Here is a 15,109-nt window from a genome sequence, read left to right on the forward strand (position 1 = left end):
GTTTCAAAAGCTGAGCTGTGCAACTGTGAAAAGGATATAAACTCAGTCCACTCACTTTCCAGATAAGATGAGATGCGTCAGAAGTATTTGATGATGACACAGAATAAACAGGATGTTCTGTGCCTGTTGTGAAATCTATCAAGAGTACAGTACCTAGTCATATCACTCATATAATGCTTTACTCAAGGGGTGTGTGAGTGTTTGCCAGACATGTGACACAGAGCAATTCAGCGAAGCACACTCATAACACAGCGATGCCCCACGCCTGTGCCCATGGCAATCATCTGCAAGCGGATGAGTGATTCCATACCCAGACCAAACAATAACACCACTGTACAAACCGTGTTTGTGTTTGCCTATTACCTAAGCACCACCCTCCCCTCCCCTATATTTTTATCTTGTTATTTCAAAACTGTTTGTCTTAGCTGGGAATGAATAGTCAATGTCATGTTCTAAAACCCTTTTGACGCCGTCTTTGTCACAAGGTGGCCACTCCTTAGCAAAACATTAAAGAATAAATAAAGAAATAAACTTCTTGGCCAAACAACAAGTATTGACTCCCTATCAAGTAAGAGGCGGTTTCACAATGACAAGTTCACTGCCAGTTTGCGGACAATATATCCAGTCTTCCTCCTGGCTGAAGGAGACTGCTACTAGGATGCCAATCACAGGAGCAAGACAGTGAGTTGAAGGACAAAGTGTGGATCTCTAAGAAGTGGATTATGTTACTTCTATATTCTGGGATGATACTAAACAAAGTGTCGCAGACCAGAATCAAACTTCAATTGTGCAGTGAAGAGTGGACTAAACCTACAAGATGCCATTTAATAAATTAGCATTGATTTAAGATTCACAGTAGGTGTGTCCTGAGTCAGTGCAACCATGTACAGTATGTGGCCACAAACATAAGTGGTACATTGTTCACTGACAAAGCAGATTTGTACAGGTATTGTAGTAAGAGAATAACAGTGGCAGGTTCAACCTCCATTTTTGTAATACACCTACAAGCTGCAGTTTTAAAATAGATTCCTGTTTAAATTCTACAATTCTACATCAATAGCACTGCGTGAGATTCTGTCAAAAGCCATTTTAATAATGATTTAGTTTTTTGAAAATACTATACACTTACAATGTAAGCTGCCTAGTTTTAGTGCAAGGATCATACTTAATTGGACCATTTACAAGTTTCCCCCAGAACTTTTAGCAATAAAAGGCTTGTGAAAGAATGATTTTCACGATGATTGTGCAACTAAAAACATTCAAAATGATTTTAGATGTGTTTAGATGTCATATAGCTACAGTGATTAATTTCTCTGGCTAGATATTTTGTTAATTTTGCAAGATTTGAAATACACAGTTAGTTATAAGCTATGTTGAACTTCAATTGTAACAGGTGGAGGAAACTAACTGCCCAAAATGGGATTGTTTAAATGCAAGGCCAGGATCATCCATTGTATCAATAGAAAGATAAAACAGGATAATCATCTCCACGGTTTTGTCTTATAACTCAGAAATATTTCATCAACAGCAGGCCAAATATTCATCTGCAAACAAACATTAGCGCTTGCAAATATATGAGTGAAAAGAGTCATACCAGGCGGCTTTGTTGCGACAAAGTGCAATAGTTGACTGATGGACAGGAGATATGAAGTGCTCTAGGCTGATATACTGACCCTGAGTGAGGGAGTGCAGCGGCAGGCCGGTCTGTCCAGGCTGGATGGTGAGCAGTCCTTGCCTCTGAAGGTTGAGCAGGTGCTGCTGCTGGACCTGCTGGACCTGCAGGAGCTGCTGCTGGAAGGCCAACTGCTGTGCTGACACCTGCTGCTGGTAGCACACGCAGACACAAAGATAGAGAGGCACACCATCAGCCGACACACATACTGTCTGTAGACGCATTAACAGCCAGTGCAAACAGGGAAATCTGAATTTCAGGTTTGTACATTCCTGGATTACTGTACACCAGAAGCATTGTAAGTTCTAGCCCACAGAGTAAGTTGAGGTTATAAAATTCTCACTTCAGAACAACATTTAACATTTTTTTTTTTTTTTTTAAAGCTTAATAGATTTTGCGTGTACTAACAGTGTAACAGTGTAAACTGTGTCTTTCGTGTGGGTTTGTCTGGGCCCACTTAAGACAGGTAGACTATACATCTCTCTCACTCTTAATTAACGAGGAGTCGGGAGGCAAATGACAAACAATGAAACAACATAGTTAATCATTCATAATAAGAGCCACAGGAATTTAATTACAGCCATTCATAATTCAGCAAACAACGTGTGACTAAATCAAAGTGTTTAATAACCACCCTAGCAACTCTCACAACTCTCCCAGGCATGGCGCTGAGCTCAGGGACACACTCGTCCCCCAACCAGCGCAGCAAGCTGTGTTCAATCACAGAGTGTGGACTGACTGAGAGATAGCTGTTCTGTTGATCTTACTGTGCTACGGCTGTTTCATCAAGAAACATTTAATGAAATACTGATGTGGCTTCACTGATTTTGGGTAGGGGGGGGTAGGGTGGGGGCTATTTTTGGCTCTGAAAAGTGAAACGTGTGAACTTTGATGGGATACAAAAAGTGATATGAGAGTGAAGAAGAAAATGGAAAGGGGAAAAAGACAAAGTCAGAATAATAAATAGAAGGAAATTATCTAATATCCACAATCTCCTACGAGTCAAAACAAATGAGAGATGCTATTTAGATAACAGGGGCACCGAGGAGAGAGATGACTTTTAACCCCTTCCATCAATCCCTGTTCTAGTCAACTCGACAAAATGTCTGTTATTACCAATTAAAGATCTACTGGGATACCTTCTGTATTTTCTAACAGATGAAATAGGCATGCCTGAGACTCAACAGGATGCCCGGCCTGTTTATGAGTACACAAGGCCAGTTGTCAAGCGGCTGGAAGGAGAGGAGGGGGCACTAAAAGCAGTGGCGGGGCTGCCAAGCTGTGTACCGCACCCTTTTACCAAACACAGGATACACCACTTTGTTTACTTCTCACAATTGAGTGCATACAAAAAAGGTCTCAGTGCAACTCGGCAGTCAGGTCACTTGCTGGCGGCTCTGAAACCACTGAAACAGCCAGATAAAAACGGGTCCCCTCCGCCCACCCCCGCTCGGCTTGTCAAAAGGCTCTAGCGGCCTTCCTTTCCCTTCCTCCGCCCTGGCTGCCTGCAAATAAAGCTCTGGGCAACGCCGGTCTGTTACAGCAAGCGGGATCATCTCATTGGATCAATCAGGGGAAGGAGGCACTTTGACAGTGGTAACAGAGGGTCATAATTGAAGAGTAACCACATGCATCCACAGGCTCGTGTGTGATCCAAAACAAGGGGAGACGGTGAGACGGCGAAAGAAGAGAGACATGATAGAGATCTCGGGGAGGTTTCAGAGAGATTCAGGATGCAGGTGGCCTGTGAACTTATCTGATCTGTCCTGTTTATGAAAGCCGGTTGGTTCTTTTTCCCCTTCCACCAGTGTGTGTGAGAAGTTTTTTATGTCTTTGGTGGTTCTCCGTTCACCAGCTCCTCCATGACAGCCCGGGAGAAAGATAATAGTGCTACGGGGGTGGGAGTTCACAAGGAACAATGTCTTTCATCAAAACGCTAAATAAATAGAGGGTGGCTTTTCAGAAAAAGGAAAAAAAAAAAGAAAGAAAGAAAGAATGAAAGAAAATCGAGTATTGCAAATGAATTTAACTCTCTCCTTTTCACATTTTTTTTTTCTTCTGGTCCCATCAGCTGACAGCAGCTCCTGTGCGCTCCCAGCATGCAGACACATTAAAAACCCCAGACCCAATAGACCAAATAAGAGGTTAACAAGAAGTGGCACGAGGGAGAGAAAAATACAGTCCCTGACAAATGATAAAGAGTGGCACTGGCAGGCCTTTATTGTCAAGCTTCAAATATAAAGTTAAAGATCTTTGAAAAACTAAATTTTGATGTCTTTAAAATAAAAGAGGCACAAAGCAACAACAGGGGGTTATTGTCTGGCAGCCACAGGGGAGTCACTGCATAATTCTTATTCTGTCTTTTGATGGCTGCTAGAAATGCGAATGGAAAAGAGAGCGAGCGATGGCAAGAGAAAGAAAACATCGGCAGAGGGGAAGAGCCTCTCGAGGCTGCATCCATTTCCTGTGATCATACATAATATGCTTCAAAAGTAGTTTTTTTTTCTTCTTTTATTCTCATGCTCCATTCAACTGATCAATTGCACCTCCTTGTCTCGCCCCCTCACCTCCCCCCATCTTTTCTCCCTTGCTCCTCTAGTGTTTACATCAGATGCGACTTGGTGACAGGCCCTATCTGAGGCCGAGGAGCTCTGCTGTCATGTTGATTTATGGGAGCATCATGCCTCAACTTGTCCAAACTGAAGCCCGCAGATCATTAATTAGGGGAGCTACGACTTTGAAGTTGGGAGCTTCGACAGCACGCGGACGTGTGCGAGTGTGAGTATGCGTGGATGAGTGTGTGTCTGGTTTTAACACTGTGCTTAATTTTCTGTGCTTCCTTTACTCTCCAAACATGGAACTCAATGGGGACGAGAGCGCAAAATTTCCCTGATTGTCTTTGAACTTCTTCTGACCGCACAATGATAATTTGCTTTGTCCACGGTGATGCCTGTATCCGCCTGTCACTAACACGCATTAAGCTGCTGCCTATGAGCAAGCCCTGCTGTACTACGGGGAGCGAAGGAGAGAAAGCAAGAAAGGGAAAAAAAAAAAAAAAAAAAAAAAAAAAACTCAACACAGGCAACAAAGCTGGGAGCGCTCTCTGCACTGATATCTCACAATTACATGCCTTCTCTTCCTCTGCCATTTCCATGTTAATTACCGAGAAAAGCCTCTCAGATTTATATGCTCTGTGTTTCTGCCTTTTTCCCGTCTGCCTTTCATTATGTCCTACACAAAGCGCGGAGGAACGGTCATCTCTTTGTTGCGTAGGACACTTGTTTACTTAAAAAAAAAATCTTGAACAATGGATTGAGTTTCGGGCTCTGTAAAATATTATACTTTTAATGTGGGGACGGGTCCAGAAAAAGACACACTGTATTCTTAGCACTGTATCAGTCAGTTGTTACCAATTATCCAGCAAGTCTGACATGCTAATCAGAAGCATGAGTGCACTTGATTCCCCCCACCAACCCCCCCCCTCCCACACACACACACACACACACACACACACACACACACACACACACACACACACACACACACACACACACACACACACACACACACACACACTCTCAGCTTTAACCACAGTCTGAAAGCAGATGGAGTTGAGGGAGGGAGCACACATGCCTTCCATGCTCTGTCTGGCCAATGTTTGGTAATGGCAGGCGGTTGGAGTGATGTCAGCATACCTCTTTACTCTGCTTGCTGCCTGCATGTTGCTGCTGTTGCTGCTGCTGCTGTAGGAGCTGGAGGTGGAGCTGTTCCTGCTGCTTTTTGTAGAACTCTTGGAGTTGCTGCTGCAAAAGAGACAGGAAGGCGACATGTAAGTCAAAAGTCTGTCAGTCATCTAAACTCAGCACTGAGAGAATTTTCAATACTTTGAGGAATGCCGTCTTTGAGGCTTAGAAAAGAGAAGAAATAGCAGTTCAAAGTGAATTTATCTTTGTGAAACATGGTCTATACATAAGAAGAATTTTATTTCAAACTGAGACATTCACCATTTGAGACATGATGGCCTTGTCTTAAAAAGAATACATAGATATTCATGACATTGATGTCAGTTGTACATTACCTGCTGTAACATGAGGGCCTGCTGCTGCTGGAGAAGAACCTGGAGCTGCTGAGGGCTCAGGACTTGCTGCTGAAGAATCTGCTGCATCTGCTGTGGAGTTATCACTTGAGGTGTCATCATAGCCACTGACACTGGAACCTGCGCAAACACACACAGACAGATAGATAGCTGTCAAAAGACATGGTCACGAGTGCATTATTATAGTACAGAATTAAGGCAACAACAACAACAAAAAAATCCATCTTTCCTTCACAAAACTTTAAACTGAATTTGTCTTTATTGTCACAAGCAGGTTAAAGCCCTGTAACAAAGTAGTTAAATATGTACAAAACAAATGAAAGCGATGACTTGCTTCTAGAAATTCTTTTCAAGTGTCATCTTGAAGCGTCACAATCTGCACATGGCCTCCAGCAAACTCACAAACAGACACATTATAACCCCTGTGACCATTATGACACCAGACTGAGTTGGGCTAAAGGACACCAGACTGAGTTGGGCTAAAGGACACACGTCAGCCAGCCCTGGATCATCCCTGAGTATACTGTATGCCCAGTGAAGCCACCCCAGGTATCATCTTTCAACCTTCTTTCTCTCACACGCGCGCACACACACACACACACACACACACACACACACACACACACACACACACACACAAACATCATCTGATACGATCTGCATCTGCTGCGATGCTTCTTGGAGCTCGCAGTTTATACAACGCGGCAAATATGTCATACCTGAAGACGTGAAGGATCGCCTCAAAAATGCTGCGGTTCAGTCATTGCACACGCACGACATGTCATGTGAGAACATTTCATTAGGGACGCTGTCAACAGTGATCTATTATTGTGAAGATATAGAGTGCCTGGAGGAGGAGGAGCCACAGCTAAGAACACACAGGCCTCTAACTAACTCCCAGTAGAAAGGTGTGAGTGCATGACTCCTCAAAACAAGTGATTTGTTGTGACACCGAAAGAGCCCCCACAGTTGTCAGGGTGCCTTAATTGCTGCGGTGACATAAGGAACTTGGAGTGTGTCTGGATGCTGCCACTCACTGCTATGATGTGCAATACCATTAAAAGCTCCTTTCCTTCACATTTGGATGACAAACAGCAACTAAGATGTGCTTGATACTGCTGCATCTTTGCAATTGTTAACATGTTGCGGTGTTTTGTGTATGCGCACGAATGCATTAGTATGTATGTGCATAAGTGAGTATTAAAATGTACTCTCTGTCTCAGGCTGATGTCAGCAGCTGATAGAGCAGACATAACCGGTGACAGTCTGTCTTCACCAAGGTTACCCAAATTGTGTGGCCACCTTATAGCTAATGACACCCCTTTGAATTTTTCATGCTTTCCTGAATGTAATTTAGCTGTTTAAAATCTCGTTCGGTAACTAAGGGGCTTTTCTTGACGCACACCCTGCATGCATATCACCTCATTCTTTCTCCCCATTGTAGCATAAAACAACAACAAAGCACTGCCATAATGAACAGCTTGTACTGGAAATGCAGAGGAAAGGGCAGCGATGTCAAATAGGAAGGAGCAGCATTGAAGCTCTCCGTTAACTTTATTGAGCAGGTCCAGGCTACACTGGGCTGTGTTGTTCCAGCCCCAAGAGAATGACAGAGGCTCAGCCCCACCCAGGACTAACACACACTTCACATTTCTCATTTCCAACACCAGGCGTAGGGGTGCGCGGAGGAAAATGCAATATTAATTCCCCCCTGTATTATGTCTTAATATGCAGTTCATCTTGACTTTTGCACATGACTTGTCCTGTCATTTGCATAGCCCCGGCCTCCCATTTCCTAATTTCACAGTCATTATCCACTGAAGTCCTTTTTTTCTGGGCATCACTAATTTTGATGAACTATTTTGAAGGTCAACCAAGCAGCCTTGTCTTGCTGACACGCATCATCATGATGTGATATACAGTTCACATCTAAACGTGACATTTACCCCATGTGTAGATATGATAAATAATAATGTTTTACTTTTACTGCGTGCATTAAAAAAATCTACTCCATATTTGTCATGCTCTATTTTTTTAGCAGCGTGTAAAGCAGTACATTTTGTCTTATTTTCAAATGCATAATCATTTTGTCATGGAATATTACACAGTGTTACATGAAAAAAGGCGAGCAAATCTCAAATGAACACAGAGGTTTTACACACTTCTCAATAGCTGCCCATTTCATTTCATATTACACTGAGATTTCCTTCTATGTAACTATTTTAATTTTTTACACCTGAGGTGTATATCTCATCATGGTTTCACACTTCGCCTTGTCAGGAGCGTCTGGCTCACAGTAACTACAGCTGTAGCAGATTCCTCTGTGCACAGCCCCAGCGAGAGGCTATTACAGACCCCCATTTTATTACCCATTACTACTGAGGTCATTAGCAGCAAGAGGGATTGTATGCTTCTTAACCTATTGATCAATGTAACTACTACCATTTAATCCTGTGCTGAAGGAGTGAAAATCTGCCTAAGACTGGGTCCTATTGAGTGGAAGGGCGGGAGGAGCACTTTAACTGAAAAATATTGCCTTGGCCGCTGTATCATGCCCATTTAACGCAAACACAGGACGCCAGTCGCCATTTAGAGCACTCCCATATGGTACACTCCCTTATCTCTTGGATAACATCATGACTCCAGATGATCCACAAAAATATATCACCATCTAAAGATAGTCTAAAAGGAGTCTCGTACTGGGCTAATAACTGGAGGGATCCACTGAGCCCAGCTCTAATCTACTCTACCAATATGAGGGTGTGAAAAAGAGGACATTCTGAGGATGCCAGAAATAGCTGACGTTTATGAATTTCACAAAGGTGTGGTGCTCTCCAGGTGCCTCCAATACATAAACATTCAAACCTGGAACATTCTCACAGCTGCAGAGTGACTGGAGGCAATATACTGTACCAGCACAGGCCTGCTGGCCAAACATACACGCACACAAACGCAGACAAACTCAAACACACATGTACAGATCTAAACTGTGGCATGTTAACTGCCACAAGTACACACAGGCACATGTGCAGCCCATAACACACTGCGCATGAAGAGTAAAACCATATTTTCCATTCACAGTAAAACAAAAAAAACAAAAAATAATAAAAAACCTTCAACGTGTACTCAGTAAAAAAAAAAAAGAAAAAAAAAAGAAAAGAAAAATGGCATGAAGAGCAAAACATTTAGAAATCAAATTAAACATTATTCATGTTTAATAAGATCCATACAGTATTTTCTTTTCAATTCAAAACAATAACAAAACAATGTCAAAATATTCCTTTTGTTCTCAGCACCGCCTCTGACCACGCACCGACATGTGTACGCACACAGTACAGAAAGCATTTATCATTAAAGGACACCAAGTGCATTATTGAGGGGAAAAGTGCAAAATATGACAACCTAATGAGGGAAGACACACCGCACATCTGAAAACACGAGCGAGTCACTGATTCACAGTTAATGAAGATGCTCCCCGAGAACCCCTTCCTATCACAAGTCAGAGGTCAAAGCCTGGTGAAAAGGAGCAGGGTGAACGACGCTGTACGATAGCCCCTTTTCTCCGCACCGAGGCAATTAAGAGGAACAGGAATGAGGGACAAGGAGGTGCATGTCAGTGAGACCGGCACAGACCGGCCGCAAAGGTGCAGCTTGGCTGAGAGAAAAGGGAAGACGAAAAGAATTATCAAATTTTCATTTGTGCTCCCAGGGGTCATCTTGTTTTGTGGGGGCATCAAATGGAATGGAGAAGTAAAAAAGAAATAACAAGCCCCAGAGAAATCACAGAGTCGAGTCCGTTTGATGCTGTTGTTTTACCTCGGCCTGCTGTGGCGCAAGGAAACAACTTCCCCTCCTGACTCTGATCTCCTGCATGAAAATGTCGCCGAAATGAGGATTTCACGGGAGCTATTGTACTTAAGTGATGTGTGAACATAATTAGCCGTCGACAAGACTAATTTCATATTACCCATTCAGGTTGATTGAAATCTCTGAAGTGGAGAGCATTTATTTCCCTCTAAAAAAAAATAGATGCTGCATATTCACACCAATGGTTTTTTCCCTTAATAATGATAATGATGATAACAATAATAATGCCTTCATATCAATTGTATGTAACGGCAATTAAAAGACAACACAATTTGGATTATTTAGAAAAACTAAAAAATTTAAGAAGCAAGAAAAAAATTACAATCCCTACACATGTTAAGAAGCTATAATTCCTTCCTCGTCATCCACAATCAAGCTGTTTTAAAAATATTTACAGCACAGATAAACAGGATAATCACAGCCACATTTTGCCTCCATTCACCACACTCCATGTTCTGGATTCGGGGTGTAGGGATGCGAGGGGGGCCGAGGCTCAAATTATTGCAGCAACTGTAAAAACAAAAGTTAAGATTGCATTTTAATTAACTTGTTCGACTACAAACAAATAGGTTTTTTTTCTGCCGGAGCTCGACCCGGTGTTGGGTTTAAACAAACAAACTGCACGGCGACGTGAGCGAGCTCTCACCCCAACAATAACAGCTGAGCTGCAATGTGGACGTTGATTCCCACACTGGAGGCAGCCACCGCTGCAGGTGACCACTGCTGAGAGGAGAGCACACAGGGCACCCTCCCTCTTCTCTCACTCACACACACACACACACACACACACACACACACACACACACACACACACACACACACACACACACGCCACCATTTGCATCCCTATCAAGTTTTACTAAACCAAATGTAATGTGTTTCAGAAAAATGTATTTGTAATTTTATTGTAGAGAAAAAGAAATCTATAAAGACGTATTATTTTTTTTTTATAAAATTCAAATCATGGAAAAAAATAATGATTAATAGCAATAGTTCACTATTAAAACCAATTCAGTTGTATATTTTAGTTTTTTGCTTCTTAAAAAAAAAACATTCATGCTCTCTTAAAAAAAAAAAAGAAAAAAAAAAAAAAGAAGCTTTCTACATTTTTGCATGTGACTCAATCTCCTGTCACTTTTTGACCTTTTAAGCCACACCTCCAAGTACATGTTTCACAAGGTATTCGAGTTCTGAAACCTGACGAATTCAGGCCGGCTTCTGTCCCACACACCACCGTTTTCAATATTTTCACCTTTTCCCGGAAACATCCTATAATCGCTGTCAGTGTAAAACCGTGTGCCGGTGATATACAGTTCACCAGCTCCGCACAGTTACGCAACGCTGCACGTTTTCAGATGCATTATTTGAGTCGGTTGAGATTTAATTAAGATCACAGCCTCTAAAATCCCTTTCAAATGAAACTGTAGTCAAAAGACAATGGCTGACACATCCTCGAACAGATTGTTTCTATTCTCTGCACACCAGCAACGCAAAGTTAATCCTTGTTTCCATGACGGCAGACAAGAGGGACACAAATGATGTTGCTTCTTGACACTTTGTAGTTGTGTTATATGATTCATATAAAGTGTACACCGAATTAATTAAATCATATATAAAAAAAATATTCAGTGTCAGAGGGTTTGTAACATTAACTAAAAATCAGGATATGTCAAAAGTCTTTCTGCCCGCATTGTCCCTAAAAATCCAGTTGAATTTTCTAGGTGCAACATGTCAACACCTTCACGTCCCTTAACGTTTTCAAAATATGTAGGTTGTGACTGAGATGAGGAGTGAAAAAGACCTTCTGCCATAAAATACTCCACACCATGTAATCTCATCATTATCATACCATCTCAACCTTTGGAAACACATGGCATCTCAAGTGTGGAGTTAATCTTCCTATTTGAAACAGAGACGCACATACTCCGAGCAGTAATGACCCTTAAAAAAAAACGCTGAATGTAACCCTTTTTCAAGTAAAAACATGTTTTAGTCAGGAAAGCCAGGGAATAACAGCAGCGAGCAGCTGGTGGCTCACTATATCACTGTTAAACTATTCCCCCATCTCTCCTCTCTGTCTTGCCTGCCTGCTCCAGCACAAAGCAGAGACCGTCCCTGTAAAGGATATCCCAGCGAGCCGTGGGGCTCTGCAGGCTGCCCCCTGTGCCCCCCTCTCCGGGTACACAGCTAATATCTGGTTGCCTATGTCATGGTTTAGAAATGACAGGTGCTGGCAGCCCCTCGCCTTGACAGGCCACTGCACAAATAACGCCCCTGCCTGAAAGGGCTAATGCACTACTAATGAACAATAAATCAACTTTGATTACAAACTGTCAACCCAATCAGCTCGCACTCCAGCTCTCCCAAACTGCGAGTCCCGGCTGCACAGCTGCACGGCATTACGGTGAACGCTGCCCTGTTCAGGCTTTGCTCTCCTCCTCCTCAACCATCTGACTCCTGCACTGCTCACCACCATCTCTCCTATCCTTCAGGCACCCACTTTCTTAGCACTGATGCAAGGAGCTGAAACATTGCTCCTGAAAAAGTTTCAGCTAAACGGTGAACGCAAACAAACAGAAGAAAAAGAAGAAAGGTGTGAGTTTTTTTCTATGGTGGCAGGAGTGTATTACTTAAATTATTGCAGTAAAAAAAAATACTCTTGGTCATTAAGAAACAGAAAGTCAATAGCTGTCTTTATGAAACTTCAACGCTGTCAAACAGGACTCAAACTTGACATCAGAAAAATGGAACGAAATGACCACAACTTTTCCTCCTAAATGTACTTTTCAATCCCTTTGTTGTACATAAAGACACACACACACACACACACGCACACGCGCACACACACACACACACACACACACACACACACACACACACACACACACACACACACACACACAAACTTTTCAGAAGGATCCAAGCGATGACATTTGGAGTGACAGCATGTCTCCAACGTGGTTTGTGGTGACGGTGTCAAATATAGAGCTATGCCAGCCTCTGTCTTAATTCACTGTGACACCATGTGGAGAGTAAGGATTAGTCCAGGCCATAGCCTGAGAGCAAGCAAAGCCTGACCAGCACTCATTAACTCAGAAGAACAAATTACTACAAAACACACAACCAGCAAAAAAAAATTAAAAGTATTTAAATGCATTACAGAGGGAATATTTTTACCAAGACAGCATAACTATTTTCTGAGAGAAAACAACTAGGTAAAAGAGAAGGCAAACCTGTCTCCTGTTTGTCTTAGAACTTTCCATAATTCAAACAGTACAGCACTGGATCCTGCTTGACTGGTTAGCTCACTATCAGCAAAGTAAACAAAACTAACCAAACACTGTAAAATGGCAGTCAGGAACTCAATACTGTACAGGTGAAGTAAAAGAAACTGTTGCGTGAACTTGAAGTAAAAAGCTCAATTTCTGACAACCATCACAGATAAACAGGAGCACCTCATCATCTCAGTCTTGTTTTTAAATGCAATACATTCAAATACAGAAAAAAATGTAATGCACATGACATCTGCCTTAATGTCCTTCTCTTATCACAACAAGCCTGTAAACTGTCAAGAGTCTCAACAACAAAGTAAACCCGGGACAGCTCTACTTCTCAGAAACTGCAAGACAAAATTACCCTACTACATTTATGGAACATCAACGACAAGACAGACAATAAACCTCCTTTTCTCTTTTTCCCCGGTCAAATTAAAATGTCAAGTTGTTTTTTTTTTTTTTTTTTACACAAGAAAGCTGGCAAAAATCACAGAAATCAATCATATTGACAAACCTGACAAACTCCATTTAGCTGGCAGGGTAAACAGAGTGCCGGGCCACGCGGTGTGGAGTGAAGCAGAGCGGAGAGCAGAGCGGCCAGGGAAGGAGAGAGAGCGAGTGTGAGGGAGTGAGGGAGAGGGAGAGAGAGAGAGAGAGAGAGAGAGAGAGAGAGAGAGAGAGAGGTAGAGGCGCACAGGCTGGCAGGGAGGCAGGGAGGCTGAGAACAAGCGCTGCTGTGCTGTGGAGTCTCCAACCTTCCTCAGGATACAGACAGATTGCACGCGCAAGGTTGCTCCCTGGCTGACAAGATACAAAACTATCCAATCAACCACGCCCTTCTCCACCAATCACAACCAGCCCTCTAAACATAATCAATTCAAATGGGGCCACACAATAGGGAGCCGCGGGCTGGACTGCAGGTGAAACCGTGCCTTTGTGTGGGGGCCCCTTTAAAAAAAAAATAAAAAAATAAAAAAAAAAAAAGAGAGAGAGGAAAAAAAAAAAAAAAAAAAAAAAAAAAAGGCACAGTTGACGGCTGTTAACCCTTTGACCCCTGCCGGGACTCAGGCCCTGCTATTGAAACAATGGGAGCTTAAAGAAAAGAGGCCCTTTAATTAAACAACAGATAAGTAAACACAGCTATGCAGCGGAAAGAAAGAAAACTGGCCCCGCTATCAGCCCCTTTATTGTTCTGCTAAATGGAATTGTTTACAGTGCCGGAACAAAGACACAACTTATTTTACATGCTGAAAACAACAAATGCGCAAACAATTTAGATGCTTTGTAGTTATTTCAAATTTTGTCTTTCTTTTTAATTTCCCGAGAGACAATACTACATGGATTTCATTCAGTAAAATAATGTATTTATGGGAACAGTTTGTTTTGCCTTGTAATGTGTATACAGTTTGTACTTTTACTAAAGCATGCAACTAGTTGCAATATTAAAAAAAAAAAAAAAAAAAAAAAAAAAAAAAAGAGAAAAAGAGACAAGTTTGAATGTGTTCAGTCATAAAATCAACCACAGCAGCAAGGTTTTTTTTACCCCCAGTTTTTAAACACTTATCCTACAATTTGGCCTTAGACAAGCTAAAACCACTTACATTAACAGCTAACATTACACCAGCTACCAGGCAATCCATCCAACTCCATCCCAATGAGAGCAATTAGCTGTCATGATATCATCACACTGTTTAACACCCATGTGCACTCAGTGAGGGGAAAGACAGGAGAGGAAAACAGGACCCTGCCACCTACTGGAGATCTGACTGAACTCACCAGGAGAGACAGTAGGAAGGATGAAAACCCAGCTCCTGACAACGTATACATTTTCATTCTAAAACTGAACAATTCAAACCATTAATGATAATTATGTTTAACTATATTTTATTCTATAGCACATCTAAGCGTAAGAAATCAGAATGGGTTGTTAAGCAGTCCTACTTTTAGTAATAACGATAAAATCACTAAGTTGTGCAAACCACTTAAAGTAGAATTAGAGAAAAGGCATTATGCAAGATTAACACCTCACTTTGTTAATTATCATGACAATAAACACAGGCCTAAATAACAGAGCTCTATAACACAACTCATATCAACAGCTATAAACCCTTGGCCAAGGATGAAGGAATGTTCATGGGATGCATTCCAGTCCGCAAACACACTGGTAAAATAAACAGAGCGCCTGCATAACAAGCCACT

At 42.0% G+C, this 15,109-nt stretch overlaps 1 protein-coding gene across 2 annotated transcripts in view; it reads right to left on the bottom strand.

Moving 5' to 3' along the window:
• foxp1b (forkhead box P1b) overlaps positions 1-15,109 on the bottom strand; it is a 156,273-nt gene that overhangs the window by 31,700 nt on the left and 109,464 nt on the right. The window contains exons 8-10 of one of the 2 annotated variants that reach the window (XM_069164281.1): positions 5,751-5,888; positions 5,368-5,472; positions 1,674-1,824 (exon numbers count right to left, since the gene is read on the bottom strand). In XM_069164281.1, coding sequence (XP_069020382.1) covers positions 1,674-1,824; positions 5,368-5,472; positions 5,751-5,888 — 394 coding nt within the window. Of the gene's footprint in view, positions 1-1,673; positions 1,825-5,367; positions 5,476-5,750; positions 5,889-15,109 lie in introns of both variants that reach the window. The other variant, XM_069164203.1, reaches the window with a different exon arrangement.

This window comes from Embiotoca jacksoni, unplaced genomic scaffold, assembly GCF_022577435.1.
Source record: "Embiotoca jacksoni isolate LCO1_2020_lvr unplaced genomic scaffold, fEmbJac1.0.p SCAF_1, whole genome shotgun sequence".
In the NCBI taxonomy this organism is placed as follows: domain Eukaryota; kingdom Metazoa; phylum Chordata; class Actinopteri; family Embiotocidae; genus Embiotoca; species Embiotoca jacksoni.